Below are 15,017 nucleotides of genomic sequence, written 5' to 3' on the forward strand. Positions count from 1 at the left end.
GTTTTCTCCTTATAACCAGTGGTGTCATCCAAGCAAAGCAAATCTTGGTTCTTACCTGATTGTTACACTCAAAGGTGTTACGAACTCAATTAATAGAAGAAATGCCTTTGCATCAAAATATCTGTATTGCTGATTTCTGAACTATTCAAGTATATGAGTTTTTTACTTTGGTCTTTATAATTTTCAATACTACAATCCTTCAACAAGCATATGTAGGTCTATAATTATATAGAAAAATTACTTTTAATCAGGAAAAGCAGTTTTTGAAAAGGGACCTTTAATCCCACCACCTTTACTCTAACAGCTATTCTTCTTAATAGCATTATCCTCCAATCTTTATCAAATGTGGTTTTTATGTAGTTGCATATACAGTGTCTATATAACTATTGGTTTTTAATTTTTTATTTATATCTTGTAAGCACTGTCATGCTGCTCCATAATCTTCATAATTAATATTGAAATACTCTGGATAATATTACAACAGAATGATAACCTAAGTTATCACTTTCTCTCCAGTTGGGCATTTAGGTTGTTTTATCTTCAATAAAAAGCTGGTGAAAAACCTTGGCATATATAGAATTCTTATGCTGCTGAATGTTTTTATTGGGATACTTTCCCAGAAATGAGATCATTACCTCAAAGGGTATGAACATTTTCATGACTCTCGATAGGCATTATGGGGTCTTTCAAAAGGACTGTCTCAGTTTTTACTATACTTTACAATGAATGAGGCCTTCTGTTTACCACTGCTGTACCAGCACAGATCTTGATCATTTTAAATTTTGCTTTTCCTAACTTAATAAGCACAAAATGTCACTTTAATATTGCTCTAATGTGTGTTTCTCTCATAACTAGCAAGTTAAGAAATTTCCCCTACATTTGCTTTTTATTTGTGGACTCATTCAAATCTAAATTGGGAAAGCTTGTTCTCAGCCAAGATCAAGCACTCTGCAGGGGAGATAACACAGGATTTGGAAGCATGCATCAGTCTTCAAACTAGGCAGACCAGGGCTCCATGACGTCCTAGCCATTTGACCTTGGCTCACTGTAAAATGGGGCAACAGCTACCCCACATGGTTACTACGAGGACTAAATGAGATAAACTCTGCTGGTGGTTTTCAGCCAGAGTATACAGGAGAATCACGTCTAAGGCTTTAAAATTACCGAAGCCAGGTCTCACCCCAGACCACATAAGCCAGAAACTCACGGGTGGAGCCCAGGGGTGTGTATGTGTTTTAACAGCACAGGCAGTGACCACCCTTCCCCATGGGAGTGCTTCTGTTTCACACTTCTGGTAAAGCACCAGTACACGAAGCAAACAACATGCCATTCTCATTCTCAGGGCTGACCTTGCCTCCTGCTTCGCTGAGAAAATAGAAGCAGTCAAACCACACACACCCCCAGCACTCCCAGCCCTGCCTGCTGCTGCTGCGCTGTGAGCACGCTGCCCCACCCCCTGCACACTGGCTGCCAGCCCCTCGACCCACAAGGTCATGGACTGAGCAAGTGCTCCCTTTCTCCTGCGCACCAATTCCTCCCCTTCTCTCTACCAGGTCACTCCCACCAGCTTACAAACACATACTGTCACATCATCTGTCTTCACACACACACACACACACACACACACACACACACACACATACACACCCTTTCTTAACCTCATATCCATCTCTGGTTTCCACCCTATTTCTGTTCCCCTTTCTGGCAAAACTCCCCCAAAATGGTTTATACCTGCTGCCCCCAATTCTCCTCTTCTCTCTTGAACCCACTGCGATTAAGCTTTCATCTCCTTGGAAACAGCACAGCAAGATCATAAACTACCCCATTTCTAAATCCAAGGGTAAATTCTTGATCTCCTCCTCCCTGATCTACCCACAGCTCTTTAAAATAGCTCGTCATGCCCTTCCAGAAGTTTTCTTTTCACATGGCTTCCAGGTGAACTCTCCCCTCTGGTTCCTCTCCTACCAAACAGGCCGCTCCTTCCCAAGTTCTTCTGATGGCGTCTCCTCTTCTCCCTGACCACGAAGCACTGTGGCTCCAAGACTCGCTTAGTCCTAGGGCCTCTTCTCTCCTGTCATTCCTTTGGTGAAGTCAGTCTCACTGCTTTAAATATCATCTAGGAAGAAATAATTCCCAAGTAAGGCAATCCTATCTTCAAGCCAGACTTTGCCCATGAAGCCCACACTCATCTCCACAACCACATCCTGAGCACACCACTGGAAACACACAGCCAAAGCGGAACTTCTCCTCGGCCCGTCCCAACAGGAACTTCTCCTCAGCCCGTCCCAGATCGGCTGCTCACTGCCCTCCTACCTCGACACCCAGGCTGAAAAGCTGAATATTATCTGTGACTCCTCCTCCTTTCACGGCTCACAACCAACGCGAAGGCAAATTCTACTGGCTCTACCTTAAAGACACATCTAGAAATGGATGACTCCTCACGTTTTCTGTTGCTCCCGCCTTGGTCCCGGCCACCATCATCCCTCATCTGCGCTACAGCAACAACCTCCAGTGGCTCTGCTTGGCCCCGCAGACCATTCTCCCCGAAGAACAAGAGTGGTTTTGAAACGTAAATCGGACCAAGGTCGCTCCTCTGCTCAAAACCCTTCAGCGGCTTCCCAGCTCACTCACAGGAAGAGCCAAAGTGTTAACAGTGGTCTCCAAGGCCCTTCACGAGATTTGGTGGCTGCCTTTTTTTTTTTTTTTTTGGCTGCGTTGAGTCTTTGTTGCTGCGCGGGCTTTCTCTAGTTGCAGCGAGCGGGGACTACTCTTCATTGCGGTGCGCAGGCTTCTCACTGCGGTGGCTTCTCTTGTTGCAGAGCACAGGCTCTAGGCACGCAGGCTTCAGTAGTTGTGGCATGTGGGCTCAGTAGTTGTGGCTCGCGGGCTCTAGAGCACAGGCTCAGTAGTTGCGGCGCACGGGCTAAGTTGCTCTGTGGCATGTGGGATCTTCCCGGACCAGGGATTGAACCTGTGTCCCCTGCATTGGCAGGCAGATTCTTAACCACTGCGCCACCAGGGAAGCCCGCAGCTGCCTTTTTAACCTCAGAACTTCTCAATCTCCTCTTCTCCCCTCTGTTCCGTCCCAAACCATCCTATATAAAAGAGCATCCCCCACCCTCATCCTGGTACTTCTATCACGCTTATCCCTTCCATATCCCTTCAGTGTATTCAGTACCATCCAGGGGTTTGTGTGTGTGTGTGTGTGTATCTTTATGTTTTTTCATTTCTTATTCCCTTTGCCCCCTAAGAACATAAACTGCACAAGGGCAGGGACTAGGTTTGTTCCCTGCTATCTCCTCAGGGCCTGGCACATACTAGGTGCTCAAGATATATTTGAAGGAATTTGAGAAGACATCTGCCTCCATTAAATAATAACAGGCTGCTATAGAAATTTGAAAAAGAACATTTAGGTAACAAAAAAGAGCTCCTGGAAAAAGCAGACATAAACACAGATGCAGAAATCTCACATAGAGTAGAACAAAATGTCAGCACTGAAAAACAGGAGGGAAAAGATAAGAAAATTAGGCGATCTTTCTAAAACATCCAGTTTCTGAATAATACACAGGCCAAGAGAGGCTAAACAATTCAAGGAAACTTCCTGCAACTGCGGCTCTAAGTTTCCTGACTGACAAGGCCTACTGAGTGCCCAGCACAAGGAATGGCTCATAATCACTAGATTTCAGAATACCATGGACACAGAAGATCAAAGAAGCATCCAGAAAATGAGACAATAAATAGGTTCCACAAAAAGAATCAAGGGTTAGAATAGCACTGGACTTCTTACCAATACCAATGGAAACTAGAAGACAATGGATCAATGAGTTCAAAACATAGAGAAAATAATTTCAAGCTTGTACTCCTATACCCACACAATTGTTAATTAAGTATAAAAGTAGAATAAAGCCGTTTTCAGACATGAAAGGTTTCAAAAATATTTACTGCCATGTCTTCTTTCATAAGAAGCTAACCAGAGGATACAGTTCACTAAATGAGAGATTAAACCAAGAATGAGGAAATTATGAGATCTAAACACCTAAGAGAGAGGTGAGAAGAACTGTCCACATGATGGGGAGGGATATCTTGCAGTGACAGCTGTGCGGCTGGCCCACTGAGCAACCTTTCCAGATTATGTCAGGAGATTTGGAGAGATAATTCTTCAAGAAATTAAAACAACAGTCTACTTAGTGTCTTTGGATACACTGGATATTGGACATTTACACAACTAGGGAACAGTCTGAAAATACATAAGAAGCAAAGCAAATGCAAAGATAGGTATTAACTTCATAGAAAAGAAAGAGGGTGCAGGAAAGGAAAAGGAATCATGGTATACTACATGGCTCAGCTTTTACACAGCTTAATGTAAGTGCCAAAAACAGTTACAACTGAAATTAACTATATTGGAAGGACGGGGGGATTAAAAGTAAAGATGTGTGGAGTGGGGAGTAGAAGATGGAGAAAAGTTAAATCCTTAGCCAGTATAGAAAGACAACAAATAATAACTAAAACTGTAATTTGAAGTTAAGGAGGTAAATGATGCAAGAATCAGCTAACTTGTAAGTGGTTGCCTCTGAGGACCTGGAGGCTTAAGGCTTCTGTTTTTCATAAAAAGAACTATTTGTCTCTTTCACTATCTGCATATACACCTTTGGTAAAAATAAAAATTATGTCAAATGGTCTTACCACACTGAACTAGTAGCGGAAGATGACTAGATACAACTTTTCAGAAGGACAATTTAACAATGTGTGTTAAAATGTCAAATGTGCACACCCTTTGACCCAGCCTTTGACCACTTCTATGAACTAAGAAAATCACTCTACGAGAGGAAAACGGCTGCACGAATTAGTATATTCACTGGCAACTGTTCATCCTACTAAAATTTTATGCAATAATAGACTAAGTAAACCATACATACTGGAATATAATGCAACCATAAAAGATGGAGTTATAATCCATATTTACTAAGACGGGAAGACGTCAACATTTTGTTGAGTCAGGGCAAGAGTTAAAGAACAGCAGTTCATACAAAATCTTCAATTTTCTAGAACCTCTTCTCGTCCCCTAAATGGCCACGTGGCTTTCTCATTTTATTCAGGTTTTCAAACATCTCCCCGTCAGAGGGGCTTTTCAAGACCACCTTCTCTAAAATAGCCAACTCTTCCCTGACAGCCTCACCCTGGATTCTTTCACCCAACCATTTAGCACAGACCCAGATCTCCTGGGTTTGAATCTGAGCACGACAACAGTCAGGTAAAGTCTTTGTGCTTTGGCTTACTCACATGAAATACAAAAATAATAATATATACCCAACATTTATATGTTGGGAAGAAAAACTGATTTAACATGTGAGTGTGCTTGCTTGGTGCAACTAAAGGTTCAATACATGTTTGTTATCAAAATTAACTCTCTTTTGTCCTCTTCTGGACTATGTGAATTTTTTTCATGGAGAAAATACATCTTTTGCACAAAAACAAGACACTTCTGTTAAAAAAGTTTTACTTCAAAAACACGAGAAAACAAAGAAAAGAAAAATAACATATAACCCCACCACTTATCAATTATATAAATAAGAAGTCAATTCAGCTCTACCCTCCAGTTAACAACCAAATTTTTTTCTCTGTTTACAGACACACATATATTCATATAAATCCTTTTTTATTAAATAAAACCAGGATCGTGCCACTTGTTTTTTTGTTTGTTTGTTTGTTTTTTTACTTTACAATATATTTTAGGGACTTCCCTGGTGGTCCAGTAGTTAAGACACTGTGCTTCCCCTGCAGGGAGCACAGGTTTGATCCCTGGTTGGCGAACTAAGATCCTGCATGCCACATGGCGTGGCCAAAATATATATATATATACATATACACAGAGAGAGAGACACACACACACATATATACAAACATATGTATATGTACATACATATATTCTAGACATGGTTCCATCACCTCATTCTTTCTAACTGCTACACAGTATTCTATATGACATGTAGGCAGATTTAAGTATTCCCCTATTAATGGACATTTAGAGCCTTCTCAATGTTTTGCTACTACAGTGCTACAATGAATATGAACACATACTCAACCTAATAAAGATTCCCAGAAGAAGGCTGAATTATAAGGTATGGATTTTTTTATATTAATATTTAATCAAATTAAATACGGAAGAGATATGAAAGTATTTATAACATTATAAAACAACAATACAGTAATCACCACACACCCATCACCCAGGTTAAACAATCACTGTGTTTGAAGCCTCCCATCGCCTCTCCCTGATTCTGTGGCACAGAAAACATTGGAGTTGCCATTTCTCAATTTTTCCCCTTTTTTCCTCTATTTGATAAAGGAAACTAATATCTCATTATTGCTTCATTTTTTATTTATAGAAATATAATATAATTATTAGTAAGTATAGTAACTTCTCATAGGTCTATTGGCTATTTGTGTTTCTTTTTCTAAAAATCACTTGTTCTTTTCCTTTGTTCATTCTGCTACTGACTTGATTAGGGCATTTTACTTTCTGATTTATAGAAACTCTTTGCAGAGTAGGGATATTAACGCACTGCTATTACTCATGCTGCAAATAATACCGTATCTTTTGTCATACAAAGTTTTACATTTTTAGGTAAATAAGTCTATCAGTTTTCTTTCTGGCTTCCCAAGTTTCAGTGAATATTTTCTCATATATTCTTCAGATTTTTTTTACATTTAGATCTTTAATTGATGTATATTTTATATTGGGATATGGTGGGAAATGGGGCTCTTTTTCTTCCAAATGCAGAGTCAGTTATTCCAATAGCGTTTACTGAATAATTCCTTTCTCAACTGATGTAAAAACCTTATTGTGTCTTATGTAATTTTCATATATATATATATATATATATATATATACACACACGCACACACATACATATATATGTATACATATATATATAAGTATGTATGCACATGTGTGTATGTACTTGTGTATACACACATACACACATGTATATCTACAGGCATACCTCGTTTTACTGGCCTTTATTGCACTTCACAGATACTGCATTTTTACAAATTGAAGCTTTGAGGCAACCCGGCCTCGAGCAATCTATCGACACCATTTTTCCAACAGCATTGCTCACTTCATGTCTCTGTGTCACGTATTAGTAATTCTCGCAATATTTCAAGCTTTTTCATTATTGTTCTACTTGTTATGGTGATCTGTGGTCAGTGATCTTTGATGTTACTACTACAATTCCCTGAAGGCTCAGATGATGGTCAGCATTTTTTAGCAATAAAGTATTTTTAATTAAGGTATGTACATTGTTTTCCTAGACATAATGCTATTGCACACTTAATGGACTACAGTATAGTGTAAACATAATTTTTACATGCACTGGAAAACCAAAAAATTCATGCGACTCACTTTACTGTGATATCTGCTTTATTAGAGTGGCCTGGAACGGAATCCGTGGTATCTCTGAGGTATGCCTCTGTGTGTGTGTATACACACACATATGATATATATGGTAAACACATTTGTTCTGGACTCAGTTCTCTTCCACTGCTCTAAGCCTGTGTAACACAATGGAGCGAGAGCAAAAGAAATCACTCACCTGTCCTTCTTCATCAAAAGCCATAACCACCACAGCAGCTCCAAACTTTTTAATCTTTCTGGCCTTCTCCAAGAAGTCATCCTCTCCCTCCTTCAGGCTGATGCTGTTGACAATGCACTTCCCCTGGCAGCACTTTAACCCAGCTTCAATCACAGCAAAATTGGAAGAGTCGATGCACAAGGGCACCTGAGGTCAGAAGGGTAAGGTGATAACAGAAAGCCTGTAAGTTACCACAAATCCCCTTCCAAGGACCCCCAGATATTCCCTCTTTCTTCCTTAGGGAAACAAGAAACAAATAACAGTAGTGTGACAGAGATACGATTTTAATGTGATTTTAAGCCCTTGTTCCTAAATCCCAAAAGACTTGGAGTAATTCCAGTCTCACAAAAGACCCCATGCATGGGCCAGAAACTGGTAACTCAAAAGATCACAGCTAAACATCAGAATGAAAGCACTGAAGTCATTTCACGGGCTCCCCGTCTGATTCAGACTTTGAACAAGTCATTTAGCTTCTCTGCACCTTAAATTCGCAAAATATTTACTCCCAGAGGACCGTGGAGGCTTTTAAGTGAGGAGTTGAAGACAAATGAAGGACAGGTTAATGTCATTCACTGCTTACCACAAGACTTCTAACTTACACATTTGCTGAATGAAGCTTAACAAAAAAATGACAGCCCTATCTCTTAAAGCACTATAGGAGGTGTCTTTCAAACAACACCAACAATAAAAACAACTTCAAAAATCACTCCTCATCACAAATTCAATGGTAGAGAAGTGAAGTGAGACTTTTGAAAGTTTTTAGAATCGATCTAAAATTTTTGAAAAGATGGACACAAAAATTAACTTTCATCTTTTAAAGAACAAATGTAAAAGCTGACATTAACACCTTGATTTAATCTTGTTTTATAAGTCTGTCTCACTCTGATAAACCTAAAAAGGTCTCTTCTTCCTGCAATAAGGAAGGATTAACAGAGTTCCCTTGTCTGTGATAGGGAGAGAACTAATGATTCGGTAAGAACAGTAAGTATATCCTTCAGAGACATGAAAAGTTGGTTCTTAGCCTAGCCAGACATCAGAGGAAACTCAGTCAATCCTTGTGACCAACTCCAGAAGCCTTGGAAACAGCCACCCTGAAGTCACATCTCTCTCTAAAGTCTGGTTTCTATCGAAAGGCTGCCATTAAGTGAGAAAACTGACAATCAGAAACCACTGGGCTTTCAACACAGGACAACAGAAAACCAGTGTATGACATGACAGACAAAGGGACAAGTGACAAAGTTAAATGAGCGACAGAGCAGCACATGTAAACTCCCTTGAAGAATCAAGGTTTTGTACGACCTTGGCAATGTCAGGCTCGGAAGCGATGAAGTTGCAGAATCTGGTCATTGCACTTGGTCCATCCAGCATGCCATCATCCATGTTGATATCCAACACCTGGGCTCCCATTTCCACCTGCATTTTGGCAACGCTCAGAGCTTCCTGAGGATGGAATTCAAGGGGAACGAGCATTGGGAGAGGGTGACTAAGAGAAGGCTGACAAATGTAGTCCTTCACCACCCCCAGCAGGCAGTCCTTTTAGATTCCACTAGACTGCCTGGCCAGCACCCCCGACCCTGAGCCTGCTCTCAACCATCTCAGATGAAGCTTTCTTACACATTGCTTCCATCACAGCGGGTCACTCCTCAGAACCCAGCAAAGCTCGACTCTTCCTGCAAAGAGCCTCTAGCCCTCAGCCTGGTGTTCCGGGCCCTCTGGGACCTGCCCCATCTTCTCATGCAACTGAACTTCTTGCCCATCGCCCACTCCCGGCACCCTCCACCCAGCCAAATCTGTTTCCACCTCTGTGTCACACATGATGTTCCCTCTGCTTCCAACACAATCCCCTTCCTTCCTGTACTGTTTAAGATCCAGCTCAAGTCCCATCTCCTCCAAAAAAAGTCCTTAGAGAAACAGTCTGAAACTTATCTAACTCTTCAGTGTTTGCCGAAACACGCAAAGCAGTCATTGTAGGCTGTTGATAGAAGTTACATGAAATATGCGTATAAATAAACTTCTTCTGTGCTAAAAGGATTTTCAAATCCTTTGATACACTATTATACACCGTAAATCTCCAAGGACAAGATACAATACACAGCATTTCCCACTTACGGTCATTTAAGGAATATCATGTAGGATCAGTGTTTCCGAGAACATACTTCGGGAAACACTGCTTATTCCTCAATGACCGGCTGCCTCTAAACATCTGTAACTATTATAAACATTATCACATGGTGTATTACATTATCATTTCCTCACAATTTCACGAGTATTAGCTTATTCTCCGAAATAGATTTTAAGCGTTTGGAAATCTAGAAAGGTCTTAGGTATCTCCCACTCTCATTTGAACAATACTGGGCAAAAGAGACATGTTCAATAAGGCTTTCTAACTGACTGGTACAGCAGAGACTTTAAGTCTTTGTTGCACACTTCATAGTGTCATAAAATAAGCAGGGGTAAAATCAACTGTAGATTCTGATGTTGTCCTAATTTTTTCTTAGCCAAAGAAACCAAAGAAATTTTTAGCAATCACTGTAAAAGAACAGGCATGAGACACTTTGGCATAGGCCGCAAGGAAAGACCACTCATAATGACACAAGGTTACACAGAGAAAAAGGATCGCAATAAAATTCAGCAAAAAATGTTTTCGGTATCAGCAGTATGTTAAATATTAATACCATAAAGAATAAAAAGAAGTATAAGTCACAGTCCCTGTTCTTGAAGGGCTTTCATCTAGTTGGGGGCATATGATGTAGCACATGAAAAGCTACTGCCATACAACGTACGAGTCAAATGTCCTGCCTAAACACCAGGAAGGGCAAGATCTCTGAAGACTGAAGTGGAGAAAGCTACCTGAGAGGGAGCAGCTTCAGCTGCCCCTGGGAAATGGACTGGAGGGAGCACAGGGGGGATAGCAAGCGACCTGGTTAGACCAGGGGTCAAAAGACACGCAACACAGATGCCAATGCCTGACCTTTCTACATCAGAAGAGCCACAGAATCACAGCTCAGCGGTCCAACCTTCCCAAATAGGCTCCAAGAGATGAAGTGATTTGTTTAAAGGTGTACAAGTTGGGCACAAAGACAGGAATGGACCTTCTCTCAGGTCATTCCCTTAACACAGAGCCTTGAGGGGTCACTAACTATGGGGAACTGGAATCCAGTGAGGAGCCATTCCTCCCCAACCCCCTCCTACTTCCCGGCCTCCTTCCCGTGTCCTCCAAGCCAAGACAGCAGAGCAGTGAAGGGTATGGGCTTTGAGGACTTAGGGTCTCTCATCCACTTGCTCTCAAACAGTAGGCGAGTGGTTTAACCTCCCCCAAGCCTCCAGCTGCACACCTGTAAAATGGGGATAATAGCAGCACCTATCTCACAGGTCTGTAAAGATTACACGAGCAATGCTGTATAGCGCTCAGCACAGTGACTGGCGTATATTCAATAGTAAGACCTTATAAGATGACAGATATCACTCCGACTTGTTTGCTTCTTCCTAAAATGCCATCTGCCCTCAGTAGCAAATGTATCAAATCTGAGAGCTGAAAGGGACACCACAGAATGGTCTTAAGAATCAAAACAGAAATAGAAATACTGCCAACTGAAGAACCCTAAACAACCATGAAGGGTCATCAGGACTGCAGAAGGGAACAAACAGGAACAAAGGCCTGGAGGCAGAAGCAAGCCTCCTGGAACGTTCAGATGACAAATCAGGATGGAAGGCAGTTTGGTGTCTATGTGGATGATGGTCTAAAGGAGTTTGGGTTTTATCCCATGTGCAAAAAAAGCCACCCCGTGAAAGCTTCTAAACTGGGGAGGACCATGGCAGCAGCACGTGCTGGCTAGGCAGCAGTGGGAACGAAGAGAATAGGACTGACAGGAACTGTCAGGAACCAGGTAACCAGGTCCTACTGACCTACCTGCAGAGGAGATGGCTGAGGGAGGCCACGGAGCGTCATTAACAAGTCCATAAAGGACGATAAATGAGCCCTTTCTTTGTGATTAGAACTAAGTCTGCTTCGATACTGGTTGCTGGAAGATCTATTTCCTAAAGGTTGCAAAGGCTATCATTAAAGCTCAGATCAGGTTCCTCCATTTTTAACTTTGTATTTGCATAAGAAAAACAAATTTGTCCAGATTTTTAGAGTGGGCTCTATTTGGATTAAATTTTGCTCATCCTTACAGTGACCGAGTTTAAGAATCCTATGGTGAAACTACCTTGCAAGCTTTGTGTTTGTTTAGCTTATTTTACAGTGAAAAGAATCAATAATACCACATTAGTCAGTGTCTGATGTGGTCATGAGGAAATGAATAGGAATTGTCTTGGCTTTCCCTTTTCTTGGAAAGATTTGTGAGAAGCCAAAATGAAGCGTATCCTCAAATTTTTAAATGTATTTCACTACTAACAGAAATAGCTAGAACCTGGGTGCCTCCCATCTCATCCCACTTCATACCCTGGATGAATTTTTTTGAAAAATATTGACAAGGGCAGCTATGATTTTTCGAAGCCTCATCCTCCCACCAGCTCTGCCAGCTACAAACACACTCTACTGTTCTTCTCACACTTCCCAGCAGCTCTGCTAATGATTATCAAAGGCAGAGCTGTTGACTTGCCGTGCTGTCTTAGCCAAAAGCCTGGCAGATGCCTTGAGGGTCTTATTTAGATACTCACTTCATAATTTCCTGTCATGATGAGTTTAGCAAACTTCCTGGATCCTGCAACGTTACAGCGCTCTCCAATGTTAACAAAGTTGGTGTGAGGGCCGATCCTGAAGGGCTCTAGACCTTGAAAGGAGAAGCATTTTGAAAATTTTCTGAAAATGCATGTAACGACATGAGACAGACAGAAAATAAATGTTTTCATGAAAAAGAAAAGAAGTTTCTGTGCCACAGCCCGTCTGACTAGCTAAGGAGACCTAACGTGTAAAAAGGGTCATGGCCATCCCCCCTAGGGATATTTAAACACAACAAAAGGCTCTATGTTTATAACCAGAACTCTCAAAAGAAGAAATATTTCAGGGTTTTAAATTGCAAATTTCTCTCAAGAGCTGAATCATATCAGCTCTGAGAAACAAGGAAAAATTATCATCATATTCTTATGTAACCAAGAGCCTGGGGCAAAAACCATGAAGTTAGAATCTAAGGACTGCTCTACAGCTGTCCATTCAGACATCGGCTTGAAGCCTGATGGAGCAAGCGTTCTTAATCCCACCAACAGTGTGTTTAGAGCTTTATCTCGTCTCTTTGATCCAGAAGCCAAGAACGAGTAACCAGCAAGGCCTAACAGGGTCACGAGGAAGGACCTGGGCTGAGCCCTGGGAGATGGCTGACTCTGGGCAAGCCACCTGGGCTTTCTGCTCCTCCTTCCTTATTTGCAAAGGGACAATATCATCTCCACTATTACAGGCTGATTTAGGGGCAAATATCAGATAATTAATGTGGACACATTACACTGAGGTAAAAAAGCAACATGCAGCATACAGTACCGCTACAGGAAAAGGCCTTTAACTGGTTTTGTTCTACTCATTGTATCTACAGTATTAGGAGCAGAAGTCTTGCTAGATGGTTACAAGCAGGCTCTCGGGAAGCCAGCCTTAGGGTCTGAGCCCTGCACAGCCGACTCAGTGAACACTCTGGGGCACTTCTCGCAGAGCCTCTAAGCTTATAAAATAGAGACAGCAGAAGTATCTGCCTCACAATGTTACTGTAAAAATGAGACTAGGTAACATTGATAAGCGTTATCAAGCTTATAAAATTAGCACCAGCTGTTCTTGTTAATAAAAGGAAATGGCTTTTGAGTCCTTTCCCAAAGCATTGGTTGAGGAAGAAACAGACATGAGGGAGAGGAAAATAATGAAGATAGATAATTACAAAACTATTCCAGGTCTTCTGTTCCCCAACTGGGAAGACTATCACTTTCCAGTTTGGGCTGTGATTTCCTTTCCCATTGGTAACATCCTCACAGCCCCTCCCCTCCATGTCGACCCTTAGTCAGACCCTGGGGTTCCCAGGGAAGACAAGCAGGGCTGCCAGCATTTAAATGGTGAAGAGAACCTGTGGTGTTGCCCTAAAAGTATTTCACACAAAGCATTTCTGATCTATTATGAATGTGAAGTATCTGACACAAAAACTGCATTGTTCTCAGACTTCCCTGGTGGTGCAGTGGTTAAGAATCCGCCTGCCAATGCAGGGACACGGGTTCAAGCCCTGGTCCAGGAAGATCCCACATGCTGCAGAGCAATTAAGCCCGTGCGCCACAACTACTGAGCCTGCGCTCTGGAGCCCGCGAGCCACAACTACTGAGCCCATGTGCTGCAACTACTGAAGCCCAAGCACCTAGAGCCCGTGCTCCACAGCAAGAGAAGCCACTGCACTGCAACGAAAAGTAGTCCCTGCTCTCTGCAACTAGAGAAAGCCTGCGCACAGCAACGAAGACCCAGCGCAGCCAAAAATTAAAAAATAAATAAATAAGTTAAAAAAAATTTACATTGTTCTCAAGTCTGCAATTTATAAAAGAACAATTAAAAAGAGTATATTTGGTGCCATTCTTTTAAAATCTGATTGAAGGTGATTTTTAAAACAATTTAGAAATAGCACATGAAATTCAAATCAGAAGAAAGAATTCTTTCATTCTTACACATAAACTCTTTAAAAATCATAACTAAATGGTTCTTTCATGTTTCCATTTTGGCAAAGGCTAACAATTTCAACTTAGTCCTTGGCTGAAGTCAATTAATAGCTTTAAGATCTAAGGTTAAAAGAAACTATCCTACCACACCTTTCTCTGACAAAAGCCACTTTTTCAGGGTAGGGAGTGTGTCATAAATCACAAATCCCTCTTCTTCTAATCTCATCCCAGCTTCTAGAGTATAAAAGGAAAAAAAGGGTAGCCTGAAGAGGCATATTTCTAACCCAACTTTATTTTCACTCACTGGGAGTAATTCTATACAATATGTTCTGAGTGAGAAAAGTGGGTATTACTTTTGCTGTCACTTTTATTTTATTTCACTGTCATTTTATTTCATTTTTCTTAGGAGAGCATATGGAACAAAAATACATCAATTTAGAGAAACATTAAATTCTCCATTATTAGGGTGCATAATTCCATATGTGTGCTATTTGCAGGTTCTCTCAAAATCTGTATACACTTTTTTTTTTTTTTGCTTAAAGATACTATCTAAGAATACATCATTAAAGTATTATGGGAAAAATATAAAATTTAAAGTTATTTTTCTAATAGTTGGCATGATAATCTATTTTACTAATGTTCCTTTTGTGAATATCAGAGCTCATTCTGAAAAAGGGAAGCTGCCTACTCCACAGGGCTGTTGAGAACAAAACAGAATAATAAATATCACAACTCTTTGTAAAACCTAAACACACAGCCAACATA

At 41.1% G+C, this 15,017-nt stretch overlaps 1 protein-coding gene across 3 annotated transcripts in view; it reads right to left on the bottom strand.

Moving 5' to 3' along the window:
- The window catches only part of MTR (5-methyltetrahydrofolate-homocysteine methyltransferase), a 286,789-nt gene that overhangs the window by 231,838 nt on the left and 39,934 nt on the right, over positions 1-15,017 (bottom strand). For all 3 annotated transcript variants that reach the window (XM_067711001.1, XM_067711000.1, XM_067711002.1), the window contains 3 exons: positions 12,297-12,409; positions 8,934-9,074; positions 7,596-7,781 (listed from right to left, as the gene is read on the bottom strand). In XM_067711001.1, the coding sequence (XP_067567102.1) occupies positions 7,596-7,781; positions 8,934-9,074; positions 12,297-12,409 (440 nt within the window). The remainder of the gene's footprint in view (positions 1-7,595; positions 7,782-8,933; positions 9,075-12,296; positions 12,410-15,017) is intronic.

Source organism: Pseudorca crassidens, chromosome 16, assembly GCF_039906515.1.
Source record: "Pseudorca crassidens isolate mPseCra1 chromosome 16, mPseCra1.hap1, whole genome shotgun sequence".
Classification (NCBI taxonomy): Eukaryota; Metazoa; Chordata; class Mammalia; order Artiodactyla; family Delphinidae; genus Pseudorca; species Pseudorca crassidens.